At 36.8% G+C, this 22,427-nt stretch overlaps 1 protein-coding gene across 19 annotated transcripts in view; it reads right to left on the reverse strand.

The window, feature by feature from the left end:
* NRXN1 (neurexin 1) overlaps nucleotides 1-22,427 on the reverse strand; it is a 1,138,108-nt gene that overhangs the window by 709,142 nt on the left and 406,539 nt on the right. For 7 of the 19 annotated variants that reach the window (XM_047068161.1, XM_047068164.1, XM_047068166.1 and 4 more), the window contains 2 exons: nucleotides 2,661-2,962; nucleotides 542-565 (listed from right to left, as the gene is read on the reverse strand). In XM_047068161.1, the coding sequence (XP_046924117.1) occupies nucleotides 542-565; nucleotides 2,661-2,962 (326 nt within the window). Of the gene's footprint in view, nucleotides 1-520; nucleotides 566-2,660; nucleotides 2,963-22,427 lie in introns of all 19 variants that reach the window. The other 12 variants (XM_047068175.1, XM_047068174.1, XM_047068173.1 and 9 more) reach the window with 2 other exon arrangements.

A 22,427-nucleotide genomic window follows, 5' to 3' on the forward strand; every position in this document is an offset into this window, starting at 1 on the left:
GGGGAGGAAAGGCAAAACAACCAGTGGAAGCAGCACACGCTGATGTGCACATGCAGGAGGGACAGTACAGTTCAGAAAGGAAAGGAAAGAAAACAGGGAGAACCAAAGGAAAAAAAAAAAACAAAAAAAACAACTGCTTTGTGATGACGTAAAGATGAGTGGGTGTGGCATCTCCAACATTCCCAAATCAGGTGGGCATGCCATGCATCATGAATGGTTAGAGACTGGCTGAGCTTGCGGTCACTCGGGCCAGCCACCATTTTGTCTTATCCCGTGTTAACCACAGCTGGATGCAAAACGTTCGAAACGTTAACGATGCCCCTACAGGTGAGTTGGAAAACAGAAGTTGACAGGAACAGGTAAAAAATAAGAAGGTCAACAACAGATGAAAAGAAGGAGGTCAAAGTAAGCAGAAGAGTACCAACCGCAGTTCCTCTTTTGTTAATGATGTCTACAGTTAAAAGAAAGAAAGAAAACACACGGCAAACCCAAAATAAGAAACAATTAGAATGATATCTACCGAACAATGTAGTTTGTTTACCATAGCGTGTCCAATGCCTGAGTGCTTTGTGGAGAAGGGGGGAGAAAGGAAATTAAAAACTGTGAACAGAATAACGATCGTTACTTAAAAAATATGATGGTCTCTACCATGTTAGTACATTTTTTGATTCAGGTAACGGTTAGTAGAATGAAACATTCCATGAATGACATGTTAGTTATTAAGCATGTTAGTAACATAGAAAAAGGGCAAAAAAATTTTACAAGAAAAAAGCAGACTAACAAATAGGCCTCCCACAGAGGTAATATTTTTCCTGCCAGCATTGTTCGTAACTTGCTACTAGATAGAAACAGACACATGGCAACGTTCCCTTTGTCTCCCTGAGTACATCTGAAGGTCATTTAAAAAGTCTAAAAGGGATTCAAAGGCCTAAAGCTCATCAGCTGACCACTGCCGCCTTATGCCCGTAAGTGATCCCTCCCCCACCCTGGCCCACCCAGCCCCAGCAAATTCATAGGAATTGGTTGGCATTGCCCTGCTACTCAATTTTACAGCATACAAGGACTCCTCCTCAACTCCAAAACTTCCTTCGGTCATATTGATGGACTTTAGGGTCACAGTTTACTGCAATGAAACAAAGCAAAGATCCTGACACATAGAATGAGTAGAATGGATTTGTTTTTAATCTGTCCTGCCACACATGCACCCCAGCTGTATAACCAGTTTCCTTTGAGCTACCAATTCACAGTTTGGTTTGTAACCTGAGCAAAGGCAAATCTAGAAAGTGGGCTCCTCAAGCCCCACCCTTCCTTCTGCGCTTCTCTCAAATGAGCCTCCGGTCTCTTGGTGAGAATCTGAGAGAAAAAATAAAAAAAAGGAAAACCAAAGAGACAGACTTATAGGAAATCTTTGGTCTATAGCTGCACTGAGGGTGGGCGACTAACTCCCAGGGCAGATGTGAAGCATGCAGGGCCCCTCCCATGCCAAGAAGGCCTCTGAAAGGTCTTTGAGGGTCTCAAGAATCCATCAGTTTTACTTGTCTGCCTTAGCTAAACTAAGTCTGCACTCCTAAAATGCCTTTTTTTTTTGTTTTGCCTCTCTAGTTTGGATAGTTTAAGCCTTTCAGAAGCGGGAAAGAAAATGTTAGATGGTTAACAGCTCAGAAAGAGAGTGCTGTTTTAGTAAAGGAAAACCAGAGACAATCCGGTCATTCTCCAACTGTTCAGAGAAACAACAAATATGTTAAGGATATTAGTTTGAGATCAGCACGTACTGCAGAAAAATTAGTCACTGTCAACACTTAACAAAATGACACATTGTAATATAAAATTTCAAATAATAACCCAAACTTATAATGTTCAATATAAAAGGACAATCTATTTACTTTCATCTGTGTATACAGATAGATATACTGTAATAAGATGCCTCAGTTAAAAACATACAGTATATGTGGACCCACAGATTTACTAAAAGAATTGATATTTTACTAGTATATAGACTCTTGAAAGAATTTTTTTTTTAAATACAACCAAACAGAAATGGGCACCTAGAAGATGAAATGGTCTCTCCGGAGCCATTTGGGATTTAAAGTATCTGTGCTAAAAAAATTTAAAAAAAACCTTCATAAACAGAATCTTCAGGAGATGTATAGGCCCCCAAAGTCATTTTTCCCCTTGAGGGGCTTTTCATGTCCCCATGTCAGAGGTGGAGGTGGGGAGGGAGTAGGGATTGATACAATCCCAAATCACAAACACACTAATTTTTTTTTTTTACTACAAAAAAGGAACTGTGATTTAATGACCCCAATGTGCATGCTTCCAAATGATCACCATGAAAACTATAATTTAAAATCAAACAAAAAAAATTAAAAAAAACCAACAAAATCACACACATCACAGGAAGGGCAGGTCGCAGGGATATCCTTGCAGCGATCTGGGCAATTGTCACATGTCGCTGTATTAAAATAGCCTTTGGGCCCCCAGAACTTTCTAGATATGCCCCTGCTCAAGTATGGCAGGAAGATTCATCTCAGAAGAAGAAAAAGCTAATTTGTAAGCGACTCTGAGGAGCCCTGCATCATGTTGTTAGGATTTTCAAGTACCACACACACAGCTGTAGTGAGAAACAAAGCCAGTAACTCTCTTATCCACTGCGCTGTTACCTGACGCAGATTCCTGGTGACTTTCACATCATGCCAGGCATTATCATTAAACTTTCCATTCACGGGCTCCACTAGTGCTTCAAAGGCCCCTGATCCCAAATTAATGACCAGAGAAACAGCTCCATTTTTCAGGGCAAGATTGACATAATCAGCCGATTTCCCGGTGTGAAGCATCAGTCCATTCCTCTGAAGAGTTTTAAAGGACAGAGTTATTTCATCGCTGCTGCTTTGGATGGGGTTTTGAGACAAGTCGTAGCAGAAGTATTCAGATCCCTTGAAAGTGGCAATATATTCTTCTTTTCCTAGAGGAAAACAAATATACACATGCATAAGTAAAGAAATATACTATGTAAATCAGCAGACCTTAACACAAACAAAATCAATCAGCCCCCAAATTAACTCTATCTAATTAACATTCATGACAAGAGCCCTGTCAAACAGAATCAAATGGTACTGTAGGTGGCAGTATATTTTTAATAAGCCTCTTAAGCTATTGGGCCATCAACTGGAATAGCTAAAGCTGACATTCTTGAAAATTCAATTAATTTTTAAGTATCACTGCAAGAGCTCTGATCAGAGAAAGTAGCTCTATGATATCTTCAGGGCATGAATCAGGTACCATAAATGCATATTGGATGGTTCTACTCTGCTGGCAACAATGGGTTCCAATGTGTTTGCAACATTCTCGCCATCCAACTGCGGCGTTATTTTAATTTTCAGTGAGACATTTATATTCAAAGATCTTCTCAGTGAAGAGCCAAATATTTTCATCCCTGAGGAACCATGACAAATTATCTGGTAAGGGGAGAGCAAAGAAAAAAAATAGAATTTGGTCTGGGAGTAAATAGATCTCCTCCAGAGCATGTGCATTCTTTTTTTTTTTTTTTTTTTTTTCCTCCCTGGATGGAGTTTAATGGAGTCTGCTGGATTGTTGATTCATTCCCTGATCTCACCAAGCAGATGGTAGGGCTGGCTTTTATGACACTGGTAAAATTTCCAGCACATCAACATGGGAATAGCATGTAAATGAAGTCTTAACATTTTCTTTATATCTGTCTCTACCATTTTTACAAGTAACAATGTGGATCCCGCAAGATGTCAGACAGATCAACCCAAAAAGTGGGTATTTGGAAAAATCAGTCTTCTTTCACTGGTTGAAAGGAAGAGTGTAAGCCAAAGCTTCCTCGACTTCCTAAGCAGTGATGGTATTGCGCCAAGAAAAATGACACAATATGGTCTGGAATCAGCTTCTGATAAACTATAAACACAGAATTATAAGTGGTACTGGCAAATCTAATCTGTTATGTTGGTAATATAGTGTCTCTACCCTGTCTACTGGAGGGTTCATATCAAAAAGGGGCTTACCCTTGGCAATAGGTTTTTACCCCAGAGCTAATGCATCTGACAGTGAAATAGCTCACATCCTTGCATCAGAGCTCAAATCAAGCTTTCAGCTCACCAAAGCCTGATGACCTGACTCTTCGGATGCAGACAGTGCCACAAGTGGGTACAGGTCGGAAAGGCATGGCACTAAGTAAGCACCTAACAAGTAAGCACCTAGGGATTTTCAACAAGGGAGTGTGAGCCCTTGAAGAATAGTCACTGCCTACTAGTAAGTTATTAGTGACAACTAGTGGTCAAGTCAAACCCATCACATTCTGAGGCAGAACCATAGCAAGGACAATGCAAGCCATGCTAGAGGTCCCCTCCCATTCATACACTCAAAATACTGGCTGAGCACCTCCCAAGTGTTAAGCCCAGTCCTAGTCCTTGGGGATAATGGAGTGGCCAAAGCTGACAGGATTCCTATCTTTGAAAGTTTACAGTCCGGGTGTCTACATCCCTGGTCAGTTCACTATGGCAAGTAGCTTGATACTGGGAGTTAGCACAACTAAATATTTCTGACATACTGAAGGTGGGGGGGGGGGAGTAGGTCAAAATATGAAATTAGATCCTGGCTTGGCTACTTGCTAACTGCACTGGAAGGGCAGTTATGCATCTTTCCAAGTCTCAGATTCTGAAAATGGTCAGTTACGCCAGTCTTGCAGGATAAAATGAGATAATGCATGTATAGGCATCTAGCAAAGTTGGTAGGCATGAGGAATGGCAGATGCCTTCCTTCTTGTCTGTCTAATGTAATAAATGTGATAAACAATCTAAAACAAATAGCACATGTCAACTTCATTGGGAAATCTAGAATATTATCTTTAAGGTCAGAATAAGGATGCCTACTATCAACATACTGTACTTGAAGTCATAAATAATGTAGGAAGATAGGAAAAATATATAAGCATTATGAAGACTATAAGCGAAAAACTCATATTAGCAAATATTATTGTATGAATTGAAAGACCAAAATAATCTTCAGAGAAATTTTGGATTTAATAATGTATTTCAGGGTTCTGTGTACTGGGACAGTAAGTCTTTTAAACATATATAAACAGATCTATAGATTTGATGACATTCCATTAAAAATATGAAATTTTTAAATGAATGTGAATAGATGATTCTACAAGTTCTATGGGAAAAACAAAGAGCCCCAAATAGCCAAGATATGCCAGAAAAAGATGAAGGAACTTTCTTATGTAAAGGTGGACATTTATTACAAAATTATGGTAATGAAGATAGTACATTAGGATAAATAAAAAAGGAGGAATTAAGGGGCGCCTGGGTGGCTCAGTCAGTTGGGCGTCTGACTTTGGCTCAGGTCCTGATCTCACAGTCTGTGAGTTCGGGCCCTGTGTTGGGCTCTGTGCTGACAGCTCAGAGCCTGGAACCTGCTTCTGATTCTGTGTCTCCCTCTCTCTCTGCCCCTCCCCTGCTCAGGCTGTGTCTCTCTCTGTCTCAAAAATAAATAAAAACATTAAAAATTTTTTTTAATAAAAAAAGGAGGAATAAAAATACTGAAACTAAAAACAGTCTTAAGCATATATGAAAATGGTCTATATCAAGTAAGGCATTGCCATTAAATAAGCAAAGTATAGATTAGTCAATAAATGGTGCTGGTTATCTATATGAATAAAGTGAAATTGCATCTCTACATCATTTACAAGAATCAATTCTCTATGCATTAAGGATATAAGTTACTGAGGCAAATCTGTAAAATTTTTGTAAAATAAGAAAGTAAGATATTCAATTATGGAATGACCTATTAAATAGGCACAAAAAGCACTAATAAAATATCAATACATTCAACCACATTAAAATTAGGAACACCTGTTCATCAATAATATCATAAAGACAGAAATAATATAAATAAAAATTGTGACAAAATATTCTCATGCCATATTATTTTAAAAAGGACTACAATCCAGGATATGCAAAGCACTCTGATAAATCGATAAGAAACAAGACAAACAATGGGAAAATGGGCAAAAGAAAAGCACAGTAGTTTCACAGAATAAATGAAAAGATGCTCAATCCTGTAAGTCTTCTGGGAAAGGCAAATGCCAAATTATATTAAAATACCATGTTATAACCTTGAGATTGACAAAAAAATGAAAATAAAAGAGAAAATTCCAGGTTTGGAAAAGCCATGGATAAAACGTAATTCTTACTGCTGCTGAGAAGGCTGATAAGATGAAAACTGACTGAATTCAGTAAGTACTACTTGGCATTACATAATCCCATGGGAATTTCTCACAGTGTAAATGTCTCAGTCCTCAGAAAATGGTTACTGTACTCAATAGGAATAATATACCCCACTTGCTTTCAATTAATTTTTTCTGCTCATTGTTATGATAGTTTTATAATAGTAGCCACATGAATTATGGTTCACATACATATACATACATTATATATGGTGAGATTAACTTATCTGAAGATGATATTTGCAGAATTTTCATCCCCACTGAACACTCAGAATAAGTTTCTGAGCCACAGGGAGTTTTAAAGACCCTCCTCTGGCCCAACCTTTTGATGTACATTATTAAGAAAGTGAGCCAAGAAAAAGACTCTTAACTATAGAGAACAAACTGAGGGTTATTGGAAGGGAACTCGGTAGGAGATGGGCTAAATGGGTGATGATGGGCATTAAGAAGGGCATTTGTGACGAGCACTGGGTGTTATATGTAAGTGATGAATCACTAAATTGTATACCTGAATCTAATATTACACTGTATGTTAACTAGCTGGAATTTAAATAAAAACTCAGAGAAAAAAAAAAAGTGAGACCCATACAGTTTAAATGACTCTCAAGTTCAGAAAATGTGCCAGGAACAAAAGCAGGACTAGAACTCAGCCTCTGACTACCCTTAAAAAACTAAATAACCAAATAACAAAATAACAAAGTTTCTGGGTGTAAGGAGTTTTGGTTTAGTTAAAAGACTAGCATTTTATCCAAGTGACCTAATGTCATTTCAAATTGGCATAATTCAAAATGCATCTTAACAAAGGATTCATTTGCCAGATAATGTGACAGACCCAAGGAGGAAAAGCAGTAAACAGAGTCTGCAATTCACTAAATGGCAAGCTTTGAAGTTATATGAGTGTTGATGACATTTAACACCAGGATGTTTCTATTACCTAAAAATGAAAACATCATTTTTTGTATTGTTTAATTTCAAATTTAGATAATTCAAATTTGCATTAAAGGCAACCATATAAGTATTGGAAAAACTCACTGTAGAATGTATCATTACCTCAAAAAGCCATAAATGAGACTTGAATCTAAGCAGGAAAAATATTTTTGCTATGCTGTTTTTCATGAAAGAATATGTATATATTCTTTATAAATATAAAAACACATAAATCATTCTATTTTTCTACAACACAAGAGGAGTATTTCCTCCAACTCTGTCTGCTACTAGATAGTCTTTGTCATTAAGTTTTGTGCTGGCATAAGCAAATAAGAAGCAATATAGTAAATAATTATTTATATTTTCCTATTGAGCATGCAAAGAATGGGTCTATTTCCATTTTAAAATACAAGTCCCAAACAACTTGTGCATTTCCAATATGTGCTAATGGGTAAATATAAAAAAAGAAATCAAATACCAACAACATTTTTCACAGAACTAAAACAAGTAATATTAAAATTTATATGGACCCATAAAAGACCGCAAATAGTCAAAGCAACCTTGAGAAAGAAGAGCAAAGCTGGAGGAAACACAATCTCAGATTTCAAAGATATACTACAAAGCTGTAATAATCAAAACACTATGGCACTAGCACAAAAGTAGACATACAGATCATTAGAACAGGATAAAGAACCCGGAAATAAACCTATGCTTATATAGTCAATCTATGACAAAGGAAGCAAGAATATACGATGGGGAAAAAGTCTCTTCAACAAATGATGCTGGAAAAACTGGACAGCTTCTTGCAAAAGAATCAAACCAGACTACTTTCTTATACCATACACAAAAATAAACTCAAAATGGATTTAAAGACCTAAATGTAAGATCTGAGTCCATAAAACTTTTACAAGAAAACATAGGCAGTAATTTAAGGTAGATAGGTATACAAGGAGGTAGGTAGGTAGGAAGGAAGGAAGAAAGGAAGAAAGGGAGAGAGAGATTAGATTTACAGTAATACATATAGCAACAAATAATTATTTCCAGGAAACATATAAATCAATAAACAAATTGACAAACCAACAGAAAAAAATAGAGAAAATATATGAACAGACACTCCATGATAATAGGATATTCATATGAAAAGATGTTCAACTTTGTCTTCAGAGGCATCAACTGAAAACCACAATAATGTATCAATATATTCCACTACAATGAATAAAATGAAAAAGATAAAATATACAGAGTGTTAGTTAGAACGTGGAGCAAACAGAACTCTTATATATTACTGGTGGGAGCTACGTTTTAAAATCGTTTGGGGGCGCCTGGGTGGCGCAGTCGGTTGAGCGTCCGACTTCAGCCAGGTCACGATCTCGCGGTCCGTGAGTTCGAGCCCCGCATCGGGCTCTGGGCTGATGGCTCAGAGCCTGGAGCCTGTTTCCGATTCTGTGTCTCCCTCTCTCTCTGCCCCTCCCCCGTTCATGCTCTGTGTCTCTCTGTCCCCAAAATAATTAAACGTTGAAAAAAAAAATTCTTTAAAAAAATAAATTAATTAAAATAAAATAAAATCGTTTGGCAATACCTTTTAAGTATGGATATCTGCCTACTCTACCACCCAGTAATTCCACTTGTGAGTATATATCCAGCAAAATTTCACATCATCAGAATACCATACCGGTATGTTTGCCCCAACACTCTGCATTATAACCTCAAACTGAACATTACCAAAATGTCAATCAATGGAATGGAAATTGAATTATAGTTACACAAAGGAACAGTAATGAAAATACATAATCTTCAATTACAAACAAAAATATGGCTAAATATTACAATAATAAGGTTAAGTAACAAAAGAAAAATGCCAGACTTAAGAGGGTACTTACTTATGATTCCATTTATGTAAAAATTTAAAAAAACAAGCAAAACTAATCTCTACTGTTGTAAATCAAGATAATGGCTAGATGAAATGAGAACTACTGAGGACTATGGGGTTCTAGTAACGTTGTGTTCTTTTTTTTTTTTAATTCTAGTTAGTTAACATAGACTATTATATTGTTTCAGGTGTACAATGTAACGATTCCACAGTCCCATACAACAATCTGTTCCCATCATAACAAGTGCACTCCTTAATCCCCATCACCTATTTAACGCCCACCCCCACCCCACAGCCTCCCCTCTTGTAACTATCAGATTGTTCTCTATGATTGTCTGTTTTTTGCTTTGTCTTTCTCTCTTTTTTTTTCCTTTGCTTGTTAGTTTTGTTTCTTAGATTCCACATGTAAGTGAAATCATATATTTGTCTTCCTCTGACTGACTAATTTCACTTAGCATTATACTCTCTAGCTCCATCCATGTCTTTGACAAAGGCAAGATTTCATTCTTTTTATGGCTGAATGTATATACATTTGTGTGTGTGTAATATATATATATATATATATATATATATATATATAATTATATATATATATTATTATATATATATAATCACTTCCTTACCCATTCATCAATTGATGGAAATTTGGGCTACTTCCAAATCTTGACTACTGTAAATAATGCTGCTATAAACACAGGGGAGCATGTATCCCTTTGAATTAGAATTCTTCTTAATTCCTTGGGTAAATAACCAGTAGTGCAATTGCTGGATTGTAAGGTAGTTCTATTTTTAACTCTTTGAGGAAACTCCATACCAGAGTTGCTGCAACACTTTTCATTCCCACAGCAGTGAAAGAGTGTTCCTTTTTTTCCACATCTTCCCCCAAATCTGTTGTTTCTCGTGTTGTTGGTTTTAACCATTCTGACAGGTGTGAAGTGATATCCCATTGTAGTTTTGACTGGCATTTCCCTGATGATGAGTGATACTGAGCATCTTTTCATGTGTCTGTTGGCCACATGGATGCCTTTGGAGAAACGTCTGTTCATGTCTTCTGCCCATTTTTTAATTGGATTATTTAGTTTTTGAGTGCTGATTTTTATAAGTTCTTTATATGTTTTAGATACTAGTCCTTTATCAGAAATGTCATTTGCAAATATCCTCTCCCATTACATAGGTTGCCTTTTAGTTTTGTTGATTGTTTCTTTCAATGGGTAGAAGCTTTTTACTTTGATGTAGACACAGTGATTTCTTTTCACTTTTGTTTCCCTTGCCTTAGGAGACATATCTAGAAAAATGTTGCTATGGCCAATGTCAAAGAAATTACTGCATGTGTTTTCTTCTAGGATTTTTATGGTTTCAGGTCTTACATTTTGGTCTTTAACCCATTTTGAATTTATTTTTGGGTATGGTATATGAAAGTGGTCCCATTTTTTTATATATGTAGCTGTCCAGTTAGCTGTGGGATTTTCATAGGCTTTTATTATATTAAGATATGTTCCCTCTAACCCTATTTTGTTGAGAATTTTTGTCACAAATGGATGGTGAACTTCGTCAAGTGTTTTTTCTGCACCTACTCATCATATGGTTCTTATCCTTCCTCTTATTGATATGATGTATCATGTTGATTGATTTGCAAATATTGAGCCACTCTTACAACCCTGGAATATATCCCACTTGATCATGGTAAATGATTTTTTTAAATGTATTGTTGAATTAGGTTTGCTAGTATCTTATTGAGAATTTTTCTATCTATGTTCACCAGGGATATGGGCCTGTAGTTCTCCTTATTTAGTGGTGTTTTTAATCTGGTTTTGGTATCAGGGTAATGCTGTCCAACTGGGAAGTTTTCCTCCCTTTTAAAATTTTTTTCAATGGTTTGAGAAGAATAGGTATTAACACTTTTTTAAATGTTTGGTAAAGCTCACCTGTGAAGCCATCTGGTCCTAGACTTTTGTATATTGGGAGTTTTTGATTACTGATTTAATTTCTTTGCTGGCTATTGGTTTATTCATATTATCCACGTCTTCCTTTTTCAGTTCCAGTAGTTTGTATGTTTCTAGGAATTTATCCATTTCTTCTAGGTTTTCTAACTTGTTGTCATGTAAGTTTATAATATTCTCTTGCAATCCTTTGTTTCCCTGTAGTGTTGGTTGTTATGTCTTCTCTCTCACTTATGATTTTATTTTTTGAGTTATTTCTCATTTTTTCTTGATAAGTCTTTCTGGAGGTTTATCAATTTTATTAATTTATTTTTCAAAGAACCAACTCCAGGTTTCATCAATCTGTTCTATCATTTTTGTTGGTTTTGTTTTGTTTTGTTTTTTTAATTTCTATAACATTCACTTCTGCCCTGAACTTTATTTTTACCTTCCTTTTACTGGTTTTAGGTTTGTTTGCCTTTTTCTAGTTCCTTTAGGTGTGAGATTAGGTTGCTGATATGAGATTTATTTTACTTCTTGAGGTAGGCCTGCATTGCTATAAATTGTCCTCTTAGAACTGCTTTTGTGGTTCTCATAGTTTTTGAACCATTGTGTTTTCATTTTCATTTATTTTCATGTACTTTCTGCTTCTTCTTTGATTTCATGGTTCACCCATTCATTGTTTAGAGCATATTAATTAACTTCCATGTATTTGTGGTATTCCTACTCTGGCTTTCTTCTGACACCATTTGCATGATAGAGGATTCATCCTCTCACTTTCAATCTACAGGTGTCTTTAGGTCTAAAATGGGTCTCTTGTGGGAACATATAAAATGGGTGTTGTTTTTATACACTTTGTCAGCCTATGTCTTTTGATCGGAGCATTTAGTCCATTTAGTAATGTTATGTTCTTGATCTGGATTCTGGTTATGGATGTGCTCAGATTGCAGAAATCATTTAGCTGTGCCCTTATGATATGTGCAGTTCCCCGGATTCATGCTATATTTCAATAAAATAATTAAATAATCCAATTTAAATAATCTGAGTAATTGAGAAAAAATCCATCTGATATAGTATTATTTGTTCTGATTAACAGTGTGATATAAGCAAGACAGTATTCCTATTAATGCTACTTTTATTAGTGAAAACTAAAATAATAGCAATAGTAGTAATATCAATTATGTAGTATTTAAAATCTTCTCAACACATAGTAATATCCCTTAATACCATTTGCTCTTCAGAGCAACCTCACAACATTTAGAAAGAATATATAGGTGGCATGGATATAATCATAATTGTTTAAAGGACCATACTCTAAAGATGCTGATTGGGATCCATGTTAAGGTGAAAGAAGTTTCTTTCATAATCACAGAGATGCTATGAGAATACAGAGACAACTGAAAAAGTAAAGTTAAAGTTAAAGTTAAATAATTGGAGCATTTACTAAAATTATATATTAATTTGTTTTATGTTGCTATATAATTGTAAGAAGAGATCACATAGGATACCTTTGGATTTTAGTGCCATTCAGTTTCATCCCTCCAATAAATTAGGTAAAAATACAGTTTTTTTCTCATTCAATTTTCTAAGGGAAAATTCAATGGAAAATTTGGAATTCTATAAATTCTTAGCATGCTGACTAGATGATCTGACTCTGACAAAGCTAAATTTTATGGAAATAAACCTGAGTTCATGGTCCAAAATCACCAACTGAACAACAGGTTAAAACAACTAAAGCCAAATCTTTGGAGGACTTAGAGCACGAATCAACAGTGTGATGGAGACACTCAAAGAAATTCATATAAGCATGGATTATATTCATGCTGGTGCTTAGAAGAGCGATGAGATGGTCTTGTACTTCAGTGCTGGTCCACCCACATGTATGATACTCCTATTTAGTCAAACTAGAATGTGTTTCAATATATGCTGAAATGATAAAAGGCTTCCAGATTATATAAGGAAATAGCTTTTTAAAAATGTTTATTTATTTAATATTGAGAGAGAGAGAGTGTGTGCAAGCAGGTAAGGGGCAGAGAGGGAGGGGGAGAGAGAGAGAATCCCAAGCAGGCTCCACACTCAGCACAGAGCCTCACATGGGGCTCTAACTCACCAACTGTGAGGTCATGACCTGAGCTAAAACCAAGCATCAGATGCTTAACAAACTGAACCACCCAGGAGCCCCTACATAGGGAAATAGTGAAAGTTCTTTAAAGAAAAAAAAAGGGGGGATATATGACAGCATCTTCAAATATCAGAAAGGATTTCCCTCAGATGAAGGTAGAACATTTCATTTGATAGTAAACAAATTTCTCATCACAGAAAGGACCTAAACATAACGGAACCACTTAACTGGATAGGATAAGGTTTTAATCTTTGGAGGGTAGACTGAACAAATGGAATGTTTTCAACACCAAGGATTTATACTTTATAGAGAGCAATGTTAGACATAGAGAGGTGAGATGACTTCCAAGTTCACAGAAAAATTGATTCTCAGGATAAAGCCCATTCATACAGCCTATGCATGGGGGAAAAATGTCATGAATTTGGCCCTGTGTTTCCACATAGTTCAAGTTCGATGAGCTTCTTTATTAAGTGAAGGACCTGCAAGGGAATGACCTTACCTCCTGAGTACAAGGATGCCAATGGGCAGAGAGGGTCACACTGCCCCCACTGACATTAGGAATATCAGGCCTTTTACCTATGCCAAGAACATGGCCTACATTATTGTTCTTGAATTTTGCTCTTCATATGCACAGTCCCAAATTACACAGGTTTTTTTAAGGTTTTACTGTATTCACATGATTCTGAGACTGTGTTCAACACAAAACTAGAAACTAAAGTCAACATGTGAAAAAAACAAATGAACAAAAACAGGCATTTGAATGAGAGACTTGCTTCATTTGTTTTACTACTCTACAAGTCAAACACACAAGAATGTCCCGCCAAAAACATCCTTGACTAAACAAAGGTACACACTAGAAGTTTACATATCAAATTAAGTAAGCCTGGCTGTCTGACTGTACAGATAAAGCAAGTAGAAAAAGGGCAGTCTGACTATTGAAAATCACATGAGGTTAAGTTCTGTCCCTAAGAAGTGTAACAAAAAACAGCATCATTTTATTTGCAACAATCCTATGTAATTTAAAAATTAAAACAATCAGTTGATCACCATAGGGAAAAATAGTATCACTTTAAATGGAGAGTAGTTCACTCTTTCCTTAGATTGCCTGTCTGATTCAATATTATAAATCATTCCAAAATTCTCAAATATGATTCAATCTACGTAAATTCTGAGGCTAACTTCCACTATTTGCAGCAAGAAATCAAGGATTATAAAATATTCATCACTCAAGATTTTATTTCACTTTAGGTATACCTCAAAGCAACCAATCTGGAAATAGGTTGCCAAACACCTATCAGTTAACTCCCCCAAAAGAGGCACAGTCTTAATAATGATATTGAGGTCATTAAATATGAAAGCTAAAGAAGACTTAGATATTATTGAGCACAAGGCCTTTATTTATTAGATGAAGAGAGTAAGGACCCAACAGATAAAATTATGATCACATAACTAATTGATGTAGGATCAGAATATAACCCTCGACTTCTTGAGTCCAATCTCAGACTCTTCCTTATTTCCCAGATATTTCCATGAAATAAGTCTCTAATTCATGATCAAAAATCAAATACAGCTTAAACTTGAACATACTGTTCCAAAAGAAAATAGGACACAGTCCAAAACTCTAGTACAACAATTTTCCAATCCTATTGTGCAACTGATTTGCATTTGCTTAAATAACTGCAGGTGCTGGGAACCAAAAGCCACTCTATGCCTGTCTGGGCAGATGACCAGTCACTTCTGCATGGATCATATGATACACAGGGTCAGTAATATACAAATACTCTCGCATTCACCAGGTGGGCAATATTGCAATTTCTGGGCCTGTCCTCAGGCTCAACTCACAACAACTGAATCTATGAAAACTAGACTCTAGCATATTTTAACCTGGACGAAATCAGTAACATAACCAAAATAAAAACATACTGTGGCGATTATAGACTTTACAAAGAATCTCTACATGAACTTATGATTTCTTTAGGTTCCAATGAACAATTACCTAATATAGAAGTAAATTATATAATATATAATAACATTATAGGAATACAATTATATGCATAGCAGATATACCAACATTCTACATTTATAGAAAATCCTCATTTATAAAATGGACATGAAGTAAATAATTTCAAATATGAAATCACTTTATTACCAAATTGGGTAACATATAGGGAACAACTTGTCTATATAAACAACCTCAAAATAATGGCCAATTTATAACATGCAGCTTTCTCTCTAGAATCAGAGCGGGGCTGCTTCTAATTCTAAAAATCTGTCTTTTGAGATAGCCACATATTTTGGTCATGTGACAAACTGTTCCACGTCATAAAATATGATTTTTTTTATTGACACAAATTATGGCATCTTGGAAGGCAAGACAGAGTGGAGAACTTCATAGAGAAGAGCAAAGTGTTGGTTAAAGAGAAAATGTTTAAATAATATATTCTCAACACCTGCTATCCAAAGTGTGATGTAACGAACAGCATCATCACTTGGAGCTTGTAAGAGGTATTAATCTCAGGACCTCTCTGCAGTCTACTGATGCAAAATCTATATTTTACTTAGATGCCCTAGGTGATCCAGTGAACATTAAAGTCTAAGAGTCTTATTGTTAGAACAGATTCTAGATTAATGTGATTTAGAATATCTTCTAAGAATTGTAAGAGGTTTTTGTGTGTATGTCTGTCATGACTGAGTTAAGTATTAAAGACAAAATATTTTGATATCATGGCACTTCTCTTTAAAGAATGAACATCCAGAATAGCTACTTTGCATCTTTTCATTGGAAGGGAAAAAAATCAGAGAGATCTGATCAGTGTGTGTGTCAAATATCTATTTAATATGCATCTCAGCAGAGTCTAGCCATTAAATCATTGGAGGTAATCTCTGAATTCTTACTGTCAACATGTGTCACCGTTAGGCAACATTACAATAGGATTCTCTGTAGGTTTGGTAACTTAGAGCTACTCTTCTGAGTAAATCTAAGGGGTGTATGTCTCCTGGAACAGTCTAACAAGTCATCTTTGTTAGTGAACGTATTTCACGAGGTTCATGCACCTGCAGTTATGTCTCTCTAGAAATAACTTGGTTTATCCACTGCTGAAACTGAAAATAAACTATCATTAATTCTGTGATTTTTAAATGTTTGTTTATTTTTGAGAGAGAGAGAGAGAGAGACAGAGACACAGAGGGTGAGTGGGGGAGGGGCACAGAGAGAGGGAGACACAGAATATGAAGCAGGTTCCAGGTTCTGAGTTGCCAGCACAGAGCCTAATGCGGGGCTCGAACTTGCTGACTGTGAGACCATGATCTGAGCCGAAGTTGGACATTCAACCGACTGAGCCACCCAGGCATGCCAAACTATCATCCATTCTAGATGTGACCTGGCTCAATGAAAATGAACAGGCCAGGCTGTCACACTTCTACTTATAGTTGAGTGAACTTAGAACTTGTTAAAGTCAAAAATATCTACCAATGGAAGAAATTAATACTACTAAATATGGCCTACTGTATTTAAAACAAAAATGATAATTCCTTAAAAGAAAGAACTAACTTTGTCTTAGGTTGGCATCCCCAGTATTTTCAGTAGAGATGGGAGTAAATGAGCATGCGACAAGTGTAATGAGGAATTGGGCTGTGATGAGAAGGGATGTACTTATGTTACTCTGCTTCTTAGGAGGGTTGGCTAAGGTTTTTGATTTGTTTTATTTTAGTGTGTGTGTGTGTGTGTGTGTGTATGTGTGTGTATACGTGTGTATTTTATGATACACTGCTAACTTGCTATGAAATCAATCCAAAGTAGTTGGGAAGCATACTAAGTCTGTACTAAGATCAGTACAAACTAGGACCATTCAGATTGCAGGGTAGCATTCTTTCCAGTAGGGGAAGAGAAGGGATGAAGGTATCCCATATCATGTCTTTGATCTTACGACCATAACAGTGAATCAAAAGTCAACATGTAAAGTGTCTGGAACTGAAAATGGAGTCAAGAGGGAGAATACTATTTATATCATTCATTTTATAATTACATATACCATGCCCACAATTTGGAGGCACTACTCTAGGTATTAGAAATATAGCAGTTAACAAGGCCCTCAGCATCTCCACTCTCATCCAACTAGTGAGGGAGAGATAACCCTAAATAAGTAAATAGTCTCTTGTGACACTGAACACACAAAAGAGCCCAGAGAGAGAGCAGGAATGACCAGGGCAGGGTGACTGATGTCGGTGGCCAGGGGGCTCTCTCAGCTGATGACGCTGAAATGGAAGACTTCAATGCTGAGGAGCCACTCAGGAACATCTTGGCAAAGAGTATCCCAAGCACAAAGAACTCAAAAGTGCAACTTATTGAATGGCAAAAACAAAACAAAACAAAACGAAAACCAACCAAACAAGAACAAAGAAAAAAAAACTTGGTTTATTTCAGGAATGGAGAAAAATTCCATGAGCATTGAGCATGGTGAAACAGGGCAATGTGGATTGAGACGAGATCTGCAGCTAGGTCATATAAGGCCTTCTTGATCTTGGCCAAACTTTCAGATTTTATTCTGTGTACAATGCAAAGCCACTGGAGTATCATAGGCTGGGGAATGATAGGGTTTGAATTATATTCTAAAAAGATACCTCTGGCTTCTGTATGGAGATTGGACTATGGGTATATATGGCAGCAATGAGAAGTTTTGGACTACAGGGACACAGGCTATGGAGTCATACTCACCTGGGCTTGAATTCCACTCTCACATTGTGAGTAGGAGTTGGACAAATAACTGATCACCTTAAAATCTGTTTTCTCATCAGTAAATGGAAGTAATAAATGTTACTTCCAATGTTAAATAATATATGTGTAATGGATTTATTAAAAAGTTAAAACCCATGGCATATATCCATGATAGATAAAAATGAAAGAGTATTTATTCATGTATTTATGCAAAAAAAATCACCTTTTTTCACCACCTCTTGTTATCTTGGGCAGAATCACTGAACTTCTGGTCACTTTTGCTTATCAAAAACTCAGGCTAATTTATAAGTTTAACCTAAGACTTGATGTGAATTTCATTTCTCACCTCAATCTTGAGTTGAGGGGGAGGGTGGAGGGATGCAGTATGCTGCTAGGCATCTTCTTACCATCTGCTTTAAGATCTGGCCTTTCTTGGATTTTCTAGATATTAAGAGAGACAGAGACAGAGACAGAGAGAAGAGGGAGGGGATGGGGGGTTGAGAGAGAGAGAGCAAGAGAGTGCTAGTGAGAGATCATGAACAAGAGCGGGGAGAGGGAGGTAGGAAAGGATAAAAAGACAGTGGGGGATGGGATTCATCTGGCCCAATTGGCTTCATTCTCCTGCTCCAGTTTTCACACGATACCCCATAGCATCTGGCTACTATAATCATCTGGCCTTCTTGTGAATAATACTGGCCAGACGACTCAAGCCCCAGCATAAGTGGAGTGTCTGTTTGACCCATAGATTCCTAGGCATCCTGGCTGCACCAAATGTTGACAGTGTAAGCTATATTCATTTTGTTGACTCTTTCTACCTTGCCAGTTTCCTTCTCCCCTCTTCAGAAAGGCACAGGGCAGGTCAGCAAATTTGATACATATGCTGCCAAGCATCAGGAATGTATAATACCAATCTTCCTTTTTTTTTTTTTTTTTTGCATAATCCAGTTCTATACATGATTCCATAGTACTCTCTTTTATCAGGTAGCTTGGGCAAAGGAAGCACACTACTCCTGGAACAGTACATTTTCAGAGTACCTCTGACCTAGTGATTCTTTTTTCCCCTTATCTGCCCCATCCCTTAATGCTTACGTGGACAGAGAAGGTTGTTGTCTTGTGGTAGGTGCTGAGGGAGACAACTGGGCAGTTTTTAGAGGTTCACTTTATACTGGAGGTAATTTGTCTCCGGGTGCTTTAGTCAACAATTCTATGAGGAAGATTTCTCTTGAACTTTCCACTGTGTACACAGTCGTTCCTGGCTTGTGGTGGGCAATCAATTGCTAGCTATTATTAACACTATTATTAAAGTAACTACTACATTTTAATGTAGTTTTAAAAATACAGCTTTTTTTATCAATTCTTTTATGAACCAGAATATCATTATGCCCCAAATCCTAATAGCACAAAAATTTTGGTTAGTTAAGGTTCATGGAATAAGAAAGAGATGCAAAAATTACAAATAGCATAAAAGAAGAAAAATATGTCTCTATTGATGGTTTGTCCTGATCGCATGTGATGTTTGTGCTTTTTTGTCTTTTTTGGTTTTCATTTTCTCAGGGAAACACACTAGGCTAAGGATCAGGAGACCTGTACACTGGCTTCTACTTGGCCACTTTGCAGCCGCCTGCCCCTGGCCTCTCCCCTTAGCCTCCATGCACCTCTTTTTCCTTCCTGACAAATTCACAGAGCTGGACTAAGTGCTCTCCAGTGTTTCTTTCAATTCTAAAATCCTGTGGTTCTGTAACATTCTTGATTTATTGAGTCATTGTTTCATTGATTCATTCAATAAACATTTACTGAGGCCCAACTCTGTGCCAAACTCTATTGTTTTCCTGCTGTCAAAACCAGGCAACATGCTAGACTTAAAATGTCTTTAAAATTTCCTGATGTTTGCTGCTTTTAAAAGGAACTTTCTGTAGCAACCTCTGTCTCTTTGGGTTTCTAGAGCTGGTTGTCTTCTTACTCTGTAAGGACTGAAAATTTTAGAAAAACAAAGGGGCATGGGAAGGTGTTTTATTCACACCAACAGAAATAAACTTTCTATTCTGATCACCTTTCTTCCCTAGCCCCAAAAAGAACACCTTCAACAGAGTTTCCAGTACTATGGATGCTGGGGTGTTAAAAGAACATGTTTGATAATTTCCCCCAACTTTTGTTTTTGTTTTTTTTACATTTATTTATTATTTTTGAGAGTCAGAGCACTAGTCGGGGAGGGATAGAAAGAGAGGGAGACACAGAATCCAAAGCAGTCTCCAGGCTCTGAGTCATCAGCACAGAGTCTGACGCGGGGCTCGAACTCACGAACCATGAGATCATGACCTGAGCCGAAGTCAGACGCTTAACTGACTGAGCCACCCAGGTGCCCCTCCCCCAAGTTTAAGTTACTTTTCTATATAAATCCAATCCCTGGAATAATAAAATATTTTAAAAGAATGTTTATATTATTTACTATAAGTTTATATGTATTAATTCAGGAGTATGCATATTTCTTGAATAAAAGTATAAAAGAATCAATCAACAATGTGTAGTGTCAGTATTTTTGCATTTGTTAGTATTATGGATAGAGCCCTTAATTTGGAATTAGGAGCCCTGGGTTCAGTTCCCTACTTTGTGGAAATGCATTTCTTCAGTAAATGACTCTAGTAATGCTATCACACCACACTTTTGGATTTCTTAAAAAAATGAGGAGCTGTAATATAATGATTATGGGACTATTATTATTATTAACTATAAACTGATTCTTCTCTAACTTCCCGTCATCCTATCTATACCTGTGTTGAAAGCATGGTATATCAACATTGTCTAGCTCAGCACTTTTCATCCCAGGTTCCTTACCTGAATTGAATACTATTTTCTCAATTCTCCCAACGATGATACAAAACTACCACCTGTCTAGATACATAGGAGAGAAGTTAGCTCAATAAGTGTAATGAATTCTTTACGGCTTTATTCTCTTCCCAACACCAACAGAGCTCTAGCCTAAGTGCAAACACACAGAATTTAGCAGAAAGATATTGGAAGTAGCTCACAGAATAAAGGAATCATTGAAACACAAATCTTGGAAAGGAAGGAGCATAGGGAAGATATGAGCTCCTCAGGGCAGAGTTCATGGGGTTTTATCACTCATATAACTCAATAACAATGGACCTCAAACTCAAAAGTAACCCCTTTCCAGTTGTGAACTCCCCAAACGGGATTAAATGTGATTACTTTGGCTTGTGTTAGTCAGAAGTGTTTGTTCCAGATCAGACTTGTATAATCAGAGTAGGGAAAATGGCTAGGTTATAAAAACATGGACATTGTAAGAGGACTCATCTATTAGCATCTGACATTATCAACAAGTTGGCATTGTGACCTAATATTAAAAGAGCACCCCTCTTGAGTGGGTGACACAGGCTTCCAGTTATGGAACAAATAAATCACAGATAGGGAGGGTGTAGCATAGGGAATGCAGTCAAGAGTTTAGTAACAGTGTTATATGGTGACAGAGGGTAGCTACACCTGTGGTGAGCACCGCATAAATTGTAGACTTGTGGATTCACTCTGTTGTATACCTGAAACCAAGGTAACATTTTGTGTCAACTATATACATGTACTTCAATTGAAAAAAAAAGAACACCCTTTTTAGGAGGTGAATAATTATTAGAATTTCCTTTTTAGTTTTACCTATGATGTAAACTTAGGTCCTAAAGTCCAGTGTAAAAAAAAAAAGCAGACATTGGCTGATTTGTGATTAAATTTATTTGAACTCTAAAACTTTATCCGAAATATCAGTGAATCACAGAATTGTTAACTTAGAGTTGAAAGTAGGAGATCCATAAAGGTTATGAGATTTTTCTCTAGTGCATATAGCTAGGAATAGGCCAAGTCGGGATGAGAACCTGGGTTTCTACATGAGTTGATTCCAAACAGGGCTGGTCATCAAAATCACCTTGGAAAACCTTTTAAAAAGCATATTTCTTGCACCCATTCCCAGAAGTCCTACTTTGATAAGACTTGGTTGGTGTTCCTTAATATTTTATTATTATATTTACTTTCTAGTTACTTCCAGTAAACAGTGTAACTGGAAACTCTTTTTTTTTTTTTTTTTTTTTTTTTTTGTAGAGCACTGGGCCGTCCCTCGCCTCTCATTTCCCAGCAAACAGGGAACACAAAATGTGAGACAAAATACAATCGAAGCAACCAAAAAGCAAAGCACATTCTCACTTTTTTTTTTTTTTTAATTTTTTTTTTTCAACGTTTTTTTAATTTATTTTTGGGACAGAGAGAGACAGAGCATGAACGGGGGAGGGGCAGAGAGAGAGGGAGACACAGAATCAGAAACAGGCTCCAGGCTCCGAGCCATCAGCCCAGAGCCCGACGCGGGGCTCGAACTCGCGGACCGCGAGATCGTGACCTGGCTGAAGTCGGACGCTTAACCGACTGCGCCACCCAGGCGCCCCACATTCTCACTTTTTAATATGGAAGTAATCTGATTGGTAAGAGAACATTCTGACCAGACTGAATAATACCACCTCTTGAAACCGTAGTTATAATTCACAATGCATCCATTCACTTCTCACAGCAACCATTCTCTGGTCTCAAGGATGGGACACATTTCCACATTCACAGGCTGTAAATGCCTCCCT

Source organism: Lynx rufus, unplaced genomic scaffold (assembly GCF_022079265.1).
Source record: "Lynx rufus isolate CCGP_SWC_20201006 ecotype Redwood Valley unplaced genomic scaffold, mLynRuf1.p SCAF_8, whole genome shotgun sequence".
NCBI lineage: Eukaryota > Metazoa > Chordata > Mammalia > Carnivora > Felidae > Lynx > Lynx rufus.